Source organism: Phacochoerus africanus, chromosome 2 (genome assembly GCF_016906955.1).
Source record: "Phacochoerus africanus isolate WHEZ1 chromosome 2, ROS_Pafr_v1, whole genome shotgun sequence".
In the NCBI taxonomy this organism is placed as follows: Eukaryota; Metazoa; Chordata; class Mammalia; order Artiodactyla; family Suidae; genus Phacochoerus; species Phacochoerus africanus.
In genome coordinates this window covers 192,515,541-192,529,948 of record NC_062545.1, presented here as the reverse complement: position 1 = coordinate 192,529,948, position 14,408 = coordinate 192,515,541, and the positions used below count along the sequence as shown (strand labels likewise).

The window sequence follows — 14,408 nt, the reverse complement described above, 5'->3', positions numbered from 1 at the left end:
GTGCTACAAGGGAGATGCAGGAACGGCGCTGAGCAAGTGCAAGCGGTGTATATATAGCTTACAAATAAAAATGCAGCTTTGTGGTTTTGGTTTAAGCACTTGGAGCACAGGGAGTAGGTTGAGAACATGCTCACACTGGCCCCACGTGACATTTCATTAGGGTAATTACGAGGGGCTCATGTGAGCCGTGGTTCTATATCCTCTGGCAAATTTCCTAATTTTTTCTTTTTTCTTTCTTATCTTTTTTTTTTAAACCACAGCACAAACTAAACACCTTTGGTTACCTTTTAAGCATTTCTCTCCCTGGAAGGCCAAAATTGGCAGGATGAAATCAAAGGAAGTTTCCAGAAGGCAGCACATAATAAAAGCACCATGGGTTTGATCGTTCTACTAAAACATCCTATGTGCTTTGCCCATCACCGCTCTAATTTACTGACACTACAGAAACACATTCACAGGATCATCTTGATAAATCTCTCTGGATAGTAACCATGATTCTCACAAAAATATCCCATCTCATAAAATTCTTCCATGAGGCACTTAAAGACTACAGTAGCCAATACCCTTGGGCTCATTCCTCCATTTAATTAAAATGTCTGTTCGACAAGTGATTTACAGCATTTGTCATCACCTAGGGTGGATATATACACTGGTGGCTACAGACACTTCATGACAACAAAGCATTAATTACCATGCTAGTGAGAATGGCTTCTAGCAAAAGCTCAAACGGTGGGATTCTGTCTCTCTCTGATGCAAGAAAACATGGACATAACTTACAGCCATCCCACAGAAGGAGCCCATTAGCGTAAATCAAGAAATATAATGGCATGGCTTGAAGTGAGGACCCACTGTAATTCCTTAAGGCTGATTCTAAACCCAGGAGTAATACCAATCTCACTACCAAAGCTAAGAGTCATTCAGACATGAACTAAATCCTCTCCAAGCCTGGGCAATTTAGATTTGGGCCAATTTAATTCTTAGGACTTACTAACATTGATAAGACATAATTCATTCTGACTGCTTAAAACTGAACCAATTACTCCAAAAGCAGAGAAATGATGTAATTGCCTAGCATATGGAGGCAGAAGCTTGAGAGGTGGAAGGGCCCTTAGAGAGATTTTAGTGCAGCCCTCTCCGGATCTAAGCCAGGGAGCTGAGACCCTGACACACAGAGGCTTGCCAGAGTTCACAGCTGACAGATGGCAAAGCCATACCCTGAACCCAGCTCTCCCAACTTTCACAGCCCAGCATTTATATGTTGCTAGAAGCTATACAATAAAACACAAAAAGTATTTTTTTAACTGAATAGTTAATACTATACTAATTTGCAGTTAAAGTTAACTCCTCATATATTTACTAATAAGCCAGCTAGCACAATATTTCAGGACTCTACTATATACACATATGTTAGCAAATATCCAAATGTATGAATACCTAATTTAATATATTTATAAAATAATACATGTCTAAATATATTTAAACAAGAATATCTTCATATATATGTAGGTGTTTTGTGTGTGTGTGTGTGTGTCACACATCACAGGAGCTAAGGCAACAGTGATCCTCTGGCTAGAGGTTTGGTTCCCACATTCAGAAAACAAAAGCTTGAGCTACAGTTAAGTTCAAAAACCTCCCAGGACCAATCAGGTAATGAGTTGGGGGGGGAGTATTAGGGAGTGGTGGGGTCTGTGGCAAATGGTACGCACAGAAATAAATGCCTTCAGAATCATCTCTGCCTGTCCACATGCCTAAGAGCCATCAGGCTTTTTGTTGCTGTGCTAAACTAGATGACCCTCCTGCTTCAACATCTATGATTCTTTTATGATCTGCACAAAGCACAGGGTATTTGATGGTTTTAAAAGAGTGCTACTGTTTTCTGCCTTGGGGAGTTCAATGTTCTTTTGGGTCCTCTGTTCACAAGACAACGAAACTCAGACCCCCTCAAACTTTCCAAAGATGGAAAGATTCCTATGGGTCAGGAAGATTTACCTTTCCGAAGGCATCTATGTCATCTCCCATTATCAGGGCAGAAGCTCCTTTTCTTCTTTTGAGGAATGACTATTCATAGTCCTCTCACTGAAGCAGACTATGGCCATGCTTCTTATGCTGGAGCCTTAAAAATCAGCTCTTTTCCTCTAGGAACATGTTTCTCCCCAAACCAGGCACTAACCAGCGCCTAAGTCCTTACCTTTGTTGTGTCATTTCCTGGCTGTTGTCTCCCCACCTCCCAGATCTCTCTCCCCCTTGGAAAGACGAGGCCTAAGAAGGAAGGAGTTATGTCTGTCTTGCCCACCTGCCTCTCCAGGCTCCAGCACAGGGGCTGGCACACAGGATGTGCTCAACGGTGGCTAAAAGCTCTGCTAGGGCCTGGTATTTCACAGAGAAACGTATAATAGTCTGTTAGGGCAGCTACCCCTCAAGCAGAGGGGATGAATCTCAATCACCCATGGTTTTTAACCCTGAACTCCTCTGACCAATATCATACATTTCCATGAGCACCTGGTCCATTCACACCTCCATTCTTTCAGGATATAGGGGAGGTAGGCAGTGGTGATCTTAGGATGCTGAGGGCATGCTAAGAAGAAGAAAGCAGGACCAGACCCAGGCTTGGCATGTCAGAGAAAGTTTCCTGGGTAAGTGACATCTGCAGAGAGGGATTGGCAAGGTGGTTCTTGACGAAATGGAAGCTGCTCATGGTGGCTGGAGCACACACAGAGTGTGGGCTGGGGAAGAAGGCTAGAGAAAAAATCAGGGCCCAGATCATGAAGAACATTCTATACCATTTTAAAGAGCTTTAGCTAAAGGCAGTGGGGAAACCCTTGAGGCATTTTCAGTAAAGGGAGGACTATCGGCTTGGCCATTGAGAAAGATCATTTGGGGGACAGCAATGACAAGAATGGAAAAAGAATGGTCAGGCATTGGATTTCAGGCCTCATCTTTATCATATTCTAATACAGTGGCGCAAGCAGCCAATGTAAATTGAGCACCTGATCTGTTTTATAAAATGAGCCAAATGTCTTACAAAACAGAAGACTCCAGAAAATCCAAGGCCCTTCTCTGCTTCTGCGTAAATGCTACCCATCTCATAAAAATGTACTGCGCTTGTACCATCACAACTAGTCAGCACTCAAAATACTTGCTAGATACCCAAACTGTATTAACAGTTGCATAAGAGAAAATGATTCACTCTGCCCACCAACCTCATTAGCTCTCCAAGGTTGAGCACAACCGAATTTAACATGTCGGGCTCACAAATTACCAGTGAACAAAGTTACACCTTATTCACAGGTTTAGAAATTGTAGTCTTTTCAAATGCAGCGAAGGCAAGGAATTTTCCAAACACAGTTTTCAATCCATGACCATATTCAAAGGACATGAAAATCTGGTCCAGTCGTTCAAGCACAAGTTGGTATATAATTAACTGATTTTTAAAAAGGGACACTGGGATCACAGTAATAATTAGTCACTCCCCCAACTACTTTCATTTATTTCTTTTTTTAGAAGGATGAATAAAATGTTTAAGTCAGGATCTTCCCCAAATGCTTGCACTTTACTTGCTCCCAAATCACATTTTGACAAATATTTAGTGCCTACTAGATACCAGACACTGCTTAAGGTGCTGGACTTAGAATAGTGAATAAGAGCGGTGGATTCTCTACTCTCAAGGCATTTATACCTTAACAGAGAAGGTGTAATAAGCAAACAAATTAACTAAATGATCTCAGAAAGTGATGAGTGCAATGAAGGGTGACAGATAATAATATGGTCTGGAAAATGCTCTCTGAGGGGGAAACATCTGAGCCACCACTTAACCATAATGAGAAGCAGTCAGTCCCACTGCAGCAGAATTCTTGTCGTGAAACTAAAGACATGATATATCCAATACATTTCACATACACTGGAATGAACCTCCCTAGAGAGATGCTAAAATATGTTTCTTCCCTAAACAGTCTTCACCAATGGACTCTGAAAAGAAAAAAACAACCTCGAGAAAGAATAACTGTACTACCGAGTACAAAAAGGGAAGGAACCACTGGAAAATGAATCAAGATTCAATCTGATGCTAGAAATTCATGCACCTGGATTCAGGAATCACGGGCGATAACTTGACTGCTTACCCTGACAAGACTGCCAAACAGGTCAGCTCCCTGAAAAGCAGAGACAAAGTGGCCCTCCAGTCCTGCAGGGAACAGAATGTCTTCAGGAGGGCTGAACCAGGAAAACAGCCTGGGATCCCGCCAAGCAGGTCCTTCCTTCCTTCCTGAGGGGATGCCAAGGTCTTTCCATGACGCGGCCTCCAGCCCCCCCCCCCACTCCTCCCCACCTCCTCCCATGTCCCCATGCCCTGTGTTAAGTTATTAGGTGCCAGTCCCCACATGGAAAGGCAGCAAATAAAGAGCAAATATGGGAAAGAAGGAAAAAAGGTTTTAGAAGCCCAAGAAATTATACAAAATAAACCAGTTCTAGAAGAAATGGGGGGGGGGGGCAGTGACCATTTAGAAAACAAGACTCTGTCCAAAAGTCAAAATTTGCATTTAATGAATTTTTTTTAATGCTCCTTCTCTGATAATATTTTCTGCACTGAAGAGGCAATGTAGTTTTCAAGAGTCTGCCTTGGCTCAAATCTAATTAAGGCACTTACTTAACATCTTCTTTGGTAAAATAAGGATAATAAATCCTTAGTTTTTTCCCTACAGACTTATTGAGTACAATTGTCAAAGAGTAAAATGAGCATACTTAACAGTGAACTATCTCATGTGCTTCGACATAAGTATGTAGTTGTAAAACATCACCTCAATAAAAATAATGCATACGTTCATTTCCCTCAAAAGTTTCCTTGTGCCTTCTCTGTAATCCATCCCTCTGTCACCTTCACTCCCTCATTACCAGGCAACCACCACTTCCTGTCACTACAACTAGATTACATTTTTTATAATTTTGCATAAATGAAATCATATAGTATGTACTCTTTGGGGGGGTTCTGGCTTCGTTCATTCAGTGTAAATTATACATTTTGAGATTCATCCATATTGTTGCATGTATCAACAGCTCACCACTTTTTATGACTGGGTAGAATTCCATTGTATAGATACACAATTTGTTTAAATATTCACCTGTTGACTGACATTTTAGTTGTTTCCTGTTTGGGAGCTATTACAAATAAAGTGGCTATGAATATTCATGTATAAGTCTTTGTATAAGTGGTTCTATTTTCCTGATAAATACTTCAGAGTAGCTGGGTCCCTTAGTAAGTACATGTTTAACACGTTAAGAAACTGTCAAAATGTTTTCCACTGTGGCTCTATCAGTTTATACTCCTCACAGTAGTATGACAGTTCCTGTTGTTCCACTTCTTCACCACCACTTGGTATGATCAGTCTCTTTAAGCCTTTCCCATGGGTTTGGTTTTAATTTACATTTGCTTGACTAAGGATTTTGAGCATCTTTTAATGTGCTATTTTCCACAAAGGTGCCTATTCACATCCTCACCCCACTTTAAAACTGAGTATTTTTCTCATTGAGGGTTTTTTTTTGGTTTTTGTTTTTTTTTGTTTTTTTTTGTTTTTTTTTTTTGCTTTTTAGGGCCACACCTGCAGCATATGGAGGTTCCCTGGCTAGGTTTCCTACACCACAGCTATAGCAACGCAACACAGGATCCAAGCCGTGTCTTCGACCTACACCATAGCTCACAGCAACGCCAGATCCTTTAACCCACTGAGCAAGGTCAGGGATCGAACCTGCAACCTCATGGTTCCTAGCCAGATTCGTTTCAGCTGCACCTCGATGGGAACTCCTCTCATGAGTTTTAAGAGTTTTCATAAATACCCATTAAAAGTCCTTTGTCTGAATTACATGTTGCAGATAATTTTTCCTGGTTAGTTGCTTATGTTTTCATTTTCTTAAATGTTTTCTGAAAACAATTGCTGAAAAAAATTATCATTTCCCCATTGAAGTGCCTTGATATCTTTGTCAAAAAAAGACAAAAAGTCAGTTGATCATATATGTGTGGATCTATTTCTAGACTCTCTTCTTTTCCACTGATCAATATGATGCTCTTTATTCCAACACATTACCTTGACTATGGTAGTGTTATAGTAAGCCTTGAAATCAGATAGTCAGGTAGTTCAAATCCTCCAAAACATTCTTTTGTAAAATTATTCTTATATGAGGCTGGGTCCTTCATATGCTCACGTAAAATTTAGAATCAGTCTGTTACCTTCTACAACAAAGCTTGATGATGTTTTGACTGGGACTGCATTAAATCTACTGAACAATATGGGAAGAATCAAGGTCTTAACAACAGTGAATCCTCCCATCTATGCACACAGTATATGTCTTCATTTATTTAGATTTTTAACTTATCTTGGCAATGGTTTGTCATTTTCAGTGAGCAAGTCTTGCATATGTTTTATCATGTTTATCCAATTTCATATTTTGATGCTCCTTAAATGGCATTTTTCTATTTCATTTTCAATTGTCCACTGAGACTGTATAGAAACAATTGACTTTTGTATATTGGTATGGAAACTGCAGTGACCTAGTTCACCCTGGCTTGTTGGTTCTAGTAGCCCTTTTGTAGATGTCTTAGAATTTTCTACAATCATTTGTCTGCAAATAAAGACAGTTTTCCTTCTTCCTTCTCATGTATTTTATTTTTTTAATTGCCTTTGCACTGACAGAGACCTCCAGTACACTGTTGAACAGAACTGGTAAGAGTAGATATTCTTACCACTCCTGATCTTAGGGAATATCATACAGTTTTTCACCATTAACATGTTACCTGTAGGTTTTTCACAGTTGCCCTTGATCAGGTTGAAGAAGTTCCCTTCTATTACTTATTTGTTAAGAGTTTTTATTATGAATGGATATTGAATTCTGTCAAATTCTTTTTTCTCTATCTCTTGAGATGATCATATGAATCTCCTCTTTTATTCTGTTAACATGAAAATTGCACTGGATTAATTTTAAATGTTTAATCAACCTTGTGGTTCTGCTTATAACCTCATTTGATCATTTGCTATATTGTTGGGTTTGATTTGCTAAAATTTAAGATTTTTTTTATATCCATATTCATGAGGGACATTGGTCTGTAATTTGGTTTTTTTGGGGGGTGTGATGTTTTCATCAAGTTTTGGTATAAACATAACGTTGGTCTCACGAAATGAGTGGGAATGTGTTTCCTTCTCTTCTGTTTTCTGAAATAGTTTGTGTAGCTGGCAATGTTTCTTCCTTAAGTGTGCACTAGAACTCACCAGCAAAGGCACTTGGGACCTTGAGTTTGCTTTGTGGAAAGTTTTTAATTACAAGATCAAATGTCTTAATAGACAAAAAGCTATCCAAGTTACTGGAGTGAGTTTGGTGAGTGTTGGCCACTTGCATCTTTAAAGGAATTCATTCATTACATTTAAATTGTGGAATTTGCTGGCATAAAGTTATTCATAATATTCTTTTTTTTTTTAATGTCCATAGAATCTATAGTGATGTTCTCTCATTCCTAACATTGGTAATTTGCGTCTTTTTTTTTTTTTTTCTTGATCACACTGGCTTGAGGTTTACGAATTTTATTGTTTCATTTTGTTTTTCAAAGAATCAGCTTTTTGTTTCATTGACTTTTCTCTATTGTTTCCATTTTCTACTTCACTGGCATCTATCTTTACATTTCCTCTTTTCCGCTTACTTAGGATTTAATTTGCTCTTCTTTTCCAATTTCAGGTGGAAACTCAGGTCTTTGAAATCTTTTCTAATTTAAGCATTTAATGCTGTGACTTTCCGTTTAAGAACTTCTTTAGTTGTATCCACTGCCTCCTTGGATATATGTAAGTTAAATGAAATATGTATAGTTAGATAAGAAATAGGTTATTGCCTCATCCATGACAGGCATTGTGCTTGGTACTAGGAATATACTGCATAAAATAGATCTAACCCTTTCCCTCATTAAGCTTAGAAGATAATATTGACAAAATTGGTACAAAATCATTGTTAACAATTATATTATTAATATTGACAAAATTGGAGCAAAATCAATGTTATGATTATATTCTTAATATTTAGAAAGCATGTTAAGCAAAATAGCAATAAAAACTTAGTTTTATTGTAATAATAAAGATACCTTCTGTTTTTGTCTCTTCTCATGATCTAGCAAAAACAAAATTTCTAGGTTTTTTAAAGTTTAGCAATTTGTAATTCCAGTTGCAACAAATAAACTTTTGGTGGGATAAATTACTCCATTTGTAACTTTCTGAATAAACTAGACATTTCAATTTACTATGCTAAAGATAAATAAGTACTTCCGTAATTCTAAACTTCAAAACTACCTTTCGACCTATAAGGATCATTTTTAAAACAAGCATTCCATATATTTCCAAATATATTCTTAACAACATTATTTTCTAAACAACAAAAAAATAAATAAATAAAGGAAACACTCTACTCGTTCTATCTACCTCATCATGAGTTTCAAAATAATCTTGCCACCTAATTGAAAACGAGTATCTGACAAATCACTGGTTTCAAGGTCATTTAAATGCTAACCTATCTTACCCAAAACTCATGTTTTCCGGAACACCACCAGTGCGTTACATTAAACAACTAAATATAATTAATTCAGACAACTATAGATAAAGGAATTTAATTTACATTTAAATCTGGTAATCCAGGGGGAAAGCGGGCAGCTCTAAATAACCCCACTTTGTCTGATAACCTGAAGCTTGCTACACTCAAGCTTCTTCCAGTCCTTAGCTTATGGTCTTCATTTAGGCTACCTCTTCTCAAATGTGCCTGCACATCAGAATCACCTGAAGAGCCAAAATGTACTGATACTGTGATCCCACAGCCTGAGATTCCTGTCTAGAGTCTTTAAAAGTGGGGATTTAAAAAGGTGATGGAAATGTGCAGACTGGGGGTAAAGTGAACCAGTGGAGGATCTCTCTGGGAAAACATGCTTCTAGGGGCCATGGATCAGTCCGCACCACCATACTTCAGAACCTAGTTCTTCTAGAGCTTTGCCCAACCTAACTCCTAATCAGGTACTAATTTAATAATCCCACTCAGATTCTTAGGCTCACCTCTACCTCCCCTCCTGAAATTCACAGGATAAAATGTCCATCTCTATTATGGCCATTCCTCTTCTAAATTCCATAAAGTAAATTGAGCTGAAGGGAAATTAACTCAGTATAATTTGATGATATAGTTAAACAGTCATTATGTATATTTACCCCTATTTGAGTCTACTCCATAAACTAGCTGTAATTTTATAGAATATATGATAAAAATAATCAATTCCTCAAAGCATAAAATAAATATTTAAATGAGTCTTCCTTAGTATCCATCTGATTTCCCCACTTGTTAGTTTCAAACAGGTTTTCAATTCTGATTCACATACTGGGTTCAAAACTAACATCCTCCAGAATTTAAATGAAAACTCCTGATAGCCTTCCAACGGCTTACCCCATTTTGCCAAAGCAGACCATTTCATTATAATTATCATTTCATCACCTCAAAGTGAGAAGGATAGCACCTGCCTCACAAAGTCAGTAAGAAGACCAAGAAGCAAAAGCATTTTAGCACTGTATAGAGTGCTCTAGAAATCATAATTTAGTTGCAGCAGAAAATTTGCCTCATGGGAACTATGTGAAAAGCACAGGCAAGTAGGAGGTTGTGGTACTATTTATCAATAAACAGAAACGCCAACGGGTGAGGCGAGAAGTGAGGCTGTGGTGGAGGGAGGGGAATGTTCACAAACTGCTGAGGACCCCTCCAAGCCCTCCAGACCAGTAACAGCAGAAACAGACTGCAAGATTCACACCTCTCAAGCTGAAACTGAACTGAAGTTACTTGCAAACACATGTAAACCTCATCTCCTTGGAAAACTGCTAAACAAAACTTTGCGAACTGCAGACCCAGGCACTCTGATCCCTGCCAGTGGGATGTAATGGATGTGCATGCCGAAACACGTGCGCACGTCTGAGCGGCTGAACCAACACGTATCCATAAACATTATGAATAACCCTAGCGAGAATGCATGGCTTTCGCCTAAGGAGCGCTTGAAAAACTTTACCGAAATCATCCACTTTCCCTTCCTTGCGTCTCCAGCATATTACCCGCGTGCAGAGACTTAGGGTACCTTAGCCAAAGTCTGGGCGGAGGAGGATGAGAGCCCCTACCCGATTTCCCCATTAACTCAAGCTGCCATCTGGAAAGGGGGCCCTGTCCAGGATGGCTTTCCAGAGACACACCTGCGCCCTCACCCACCCACCGTTGTCGCGTCACAGGTGCCACAGCCACCTGGGAGAGAACCAAAGTCTGGAGGGAATTCCCTGCACCACGGAACTTGGGAAAAAGACGGGGAAAGCGGGAGCCCGGAGAGTTTTGAAAAGTGAAGATGGGAGAGGGTGTGGGGTAGTCGCAAAGGGAAGAGTTCACGGGTACTCACCCAGCCCTCGAAGGTGTCCGAGGCGCCGGCAGTGCGCAGCAGCTCCTGGAATTGCAAGGTGCAGTTGGCCACAAAGTGGTCGTAGCCCAGGGGCGTCTCGTGGAAGACAGCCAGCTCCAGGTAGCCACCATCAGTGACGTTGGCACAGAACTCCTCATTGTACGTGGGTTTGTTGGTCTTCTGCTTGGTGCTGGTCTGGCCCACGCGTACTTGGTCCACGCTCACGGTCAGGTAGGGGTCCAGCAGCTGATAGCCCTTTTTGAAGAGTGAGTGGCGCAGGGACCAGCGGGTGGGCTGCAGCCCCACCGCCTCGCCAATGCGGACCCTCAAGTAGCCGTTGAACTTCATGGTGCCGGACGACATGCCGGCGCCGCTGCCCCGGCCCTGGGGGACCTCGCGGGCTCACAGCGGGAGAGCGGGGAGCCCTCGCTCAGGCCAGCCCTCTCGGCGGCCGCAGGAGTGGAGGCAGCTCCCGGGAAAAGTAGCGCCCAAGCCCCCCGCGACTGGCCATTCTGCCTCCTCCACCGGACCTTCCCTCCCCTCCTTCCCTCCCTCCCTCCCTCGCGAGGTGGAAAGGAGGGGAGCCGGGCGCCGAGCCCTCAGCGGGCCGGGGTCGCCCGATCGTCCCTCTCGAGCGCGCGGCGCCTCCCGTGGGCTCGTATAGGTCTCGCCCCTTCTCCAGGGCCGAGAAGCGCCTCTCCCCGGAGAGCCGGAGCGACTCGTCCGGTTAGCTCAAGCCCGAAGCGTCTCCTGCCTCCGCCTCTCCGGCTTCTGCTCCTACCCCCGCCTCCGCGGGCTCACGCTCTCCCCCACTCGGCCGGCTTCAAACCAGGAAGCAGCTGCCGCCGCATCCTCAGCAAAAGCCTCGCGCCGCCAGGCTCCAAGTTCACAGCAACCCCGCGCGGGCTCGCGCGCCTTCCGAAGCCTGGGGGCGTGGCGCGCGGCCTGCGGCCTGGCCCTGCTGTCGGTCAGTAGCGGAGCGCACGCCACCCCAGGCAGCCCCGCGCTGCCGGCTCTCACCGCGCTGCGCGCGCTCCTTGCCACCGGGTCTGGCTGGGCGCTCTGGGCTGTAGGCTACCCCAGGTGCAGGCCAAAAAGGGTAGGGCTGGTGGCCCAGACCGAGCAAACACCTGAGGCGCGGGAGACAGGTCTGGGGAGGGCTGGAGGACAGGAGGAGGAGCAGGGAACCCGCACGGTTGGGAATCGCCCGCGCCCTCCCTCCCACCGTAGGAGGTGTGCTGGCGACCCAGCTGGGCCCTCTGGGAGAGGCCCTGGCCAGAGGCGGGTGCATGGCGGGGAGGTTCCTTTTGCTAATCTTTACAGGGATGGCTCATCCCATGTTCAGCTCGGGCCCATCCTGTTTGTGCGCCTTTCCTGCAGAGAGTAATTACACGGTGGTTGTGTGTGTGTGCGTGTGTGTGTTTTAATAGGATAGTAGTAATGATGGAAATCCTGTCTGCCTCCTTCCTCAGAGAGGTGTGTCTTGTTGCACAAAGAGCAGGAAAGGTGGGTTCTGAAGACAGACATGGCTAAGACGTAATAAATTTCTTCCTGTGCGGTGTGGTTCCTGGTCCACCCAGCCTTACACAACAAGGGCAGAAGAATGTTCATACACACACACTGTTCCTGGCACATGTACACCAAAGAAATCGTCTCTTCTAGGAACACTCTGGGCTGTTGCTCTGTTTATAAGTCAGACGGGACTGCTTTCAGGTTTTTTGTTTTCCACTCATGGCTTCTGCAGTTTTGTCCCATGGGAGCTCCTTTCTATTTAATCTTCTCTCCAGGAGAATCTTACTCCCTGGGGACCAGCTCAACCAATTTGTCTACTCTCAAGCCTAAACCATTTTTAAGATACTTAATTACATTCTCTCTGGCAATTCTAAGTCTCCTGGGAGCAGGTCAGTCTTTCTAACCCCTTACCCCCAGTGCCAAGTTTGGGGGCTCTCAAACTTAAATTCACATTTTACTCAGGCACACTACAGAATGAAAACAAATAAGAACAATGGGTTGGTGGGGAGGGCCTGTCTTAAAAATAGCTAAACTTCCTTAGGAGAGCAGGGCAGGAATGCAACACATCACCCTAATGACTCCTTAGTTTTAGACAGGGCTTGTAAAGCAAGCTCTCCAACATCCAGGGAGCTCCAAGGTGGCCCTAGCGCTCCAGGCGAAGAGGTCAAGAGGACCATTTAGGTCATCCTCCTCCAGAGAGTGAAACTCTAGCTTTAAGAACCACTAAAGGGTTTGCTGCTGTTGGGCTATAGCAATGAAAGAAGACAGTCCCAAATGGTGGGCAGTGACCCAGCCAACCTGGTCTTGGGTGATGAGGGACACCAGACATTCTATTTTTGCCCTGTCAGTTGGCAGCAGGCATGTGGCAGTGGGGAAAGAGCAGTGAGCAGGATAGGCATGGTGTCTGCCCTCCTGGGATTACAGTTCCTCAAAGGATCAAAAACAACAAATAGAGGGTGCAGTGGAGGAACTGCCCAGGGTGCCACGGGATATTGTAACCTGGAGATGGGGTGGTCAGGGAAGGGTCCCCTAAAGAATTTCACAGCAGAAGGCTCAGTATATTCAGGGTTCCTGAGAAAAGGGACAGTTTGACCTGTTTGGGGAGTAGGGAGGATTCCATGTGGCTGGAGGGGTGAGTGGCTAAATGAGCCAGAAAAGGTAGGTCAGGATTCAAGACTGACCAGACTGGTAGGTCTTTGGACATTAACTATGAACAGCTGGAAGCTTCTGGAAGCCAGAAGCCTCTGGGCCAGGACAGGATGAGAATGGGGTTTTAAAATTTCTGTCTGGGGCTGTGTGAATAATGGATTGGGGAGTTTGCATTGTGGCTCATCAGATTAAGAACCCGACAGTCTCTGTGAGGATGCGGATTTGATCCCTGGCCTCCCTCAGTGGGTTAAGGATCCAGTGTTGCTGCAAGCTGTGACATTGGCCACAGATGTGGCTCAGATCTGGTGTTGCTGTGGCTGTGGCATAGGCCGGCAGCTGCAGCTCTGATTCGACCCCTAGCTCAGGAACTTCCATATGCTGCAGGTGAGGCCCTAAAAGGAAAAAGAAAAAAAAAAAAAAAAAGAATGGGCTGGAAGGAGCAAGAACAGGTGTGGGGAGAACAGTAAGGAGGCTGTTGCTGAAATCCAAAGCAGAGATGATGGAGATTGGACTCAAGTGGTGTGATGGAGATGAGTCCATGGAATTGAGAAGTGTTTAGGTGGTAGAACTGACAAGTGATGGATCGATGGAGGGAATGAGGAAGAGGAAAGTATTAAGGAGGACTCACAGAAAATCAGCTTGAGCAACTCTGCATAGCCCATTAGTGATTAGGAAACTCTAGGAGATGAGCAAATTTGTGGAGGGGGATGAAGAGTTTAATTTGAAACATGTCAGGCTTGATACAGCTTTGACACTTAAGTGGAAATCTGAAGTGGGAAATGGGCTATGCAGTTGTGAAGGTCAGAGGTGGAGTCTGAGCTAAAGGCATAAATGGAAGAGCCTTTGGGGGATAGCTCACTGTCAAAACTAGAAGAGTGGATGAGCTCTCGCTTTGGGGAAAAGATAGGAAGAGAGTGTAGATGGAGAAAACAGGGGCTTAGGACAGAGCCTTCCAGAAACTTCAACATTTCTAGGTGAAGGAGAGGCAGACAGGGGGTGTTGAGAAGTGGCAGGTGAGAATGAGAGAAAACCCCGAAGAATGTGGTGTCCAGTTATTCTGGAAAGCAACCCAAAAGTTCTCAACCGGGAAGGAAAGGTTAGCTAGGTCAGCGGATGCTAAGATTCAGTAAACAAGACTAAAGAAGGCCTGTGGAGTTGGCAAGGGACAGGTCTTGAGTAATCTTTGAGCCGATTCAGTAGAAAGGTAGAGGTGGAAGCCTGTGTGGAGTAGACTGAGGTGAGAAATAAGAAGCAGAGGGAGCGGAGTTCCCGTTGTGGCTCAGCGGGTTAAGGACTCGATGTAGTCTCTGTGAGG

The 14,408-nt window shown here is 43.6% G+C and overlaps 1 protein-coding gene across 14 annotated transcripts in view; it reads right to left on the bottom strand.

The window, feature by feature from the left end:
• Nucleotides 1-11,323, bottom strand: part of PRKCH (protein kinase C eta) — a 229,650-nt gene extending 218,327 nt beyond the window's left edge. For 3 of the 14 annotated variants that reach the window (XM_047767480.1, XM_047767481.1, XM_047767482.1), the window contains exon 1: nt 10,433-10,960. In XM_047767480.1, the coding sequence (XP_047623436.1) occupies nt 10,433-10,795 (363 nt within the window). In that variant the 5' untranslated portion in view covers nt 10,796-10,960. Of the gene's footprint in view, nt 1-10,432 lie in introns of all 14 variants that reach the window. The other 11 variants (XM_047767479.1, XM_047767483.1, XM_047767476.1 and 8 more) reach the window with 9 other exon arrangements.
• Nucleotides 11,324-14,408: the final 3,085 nt, after the last annotated feature.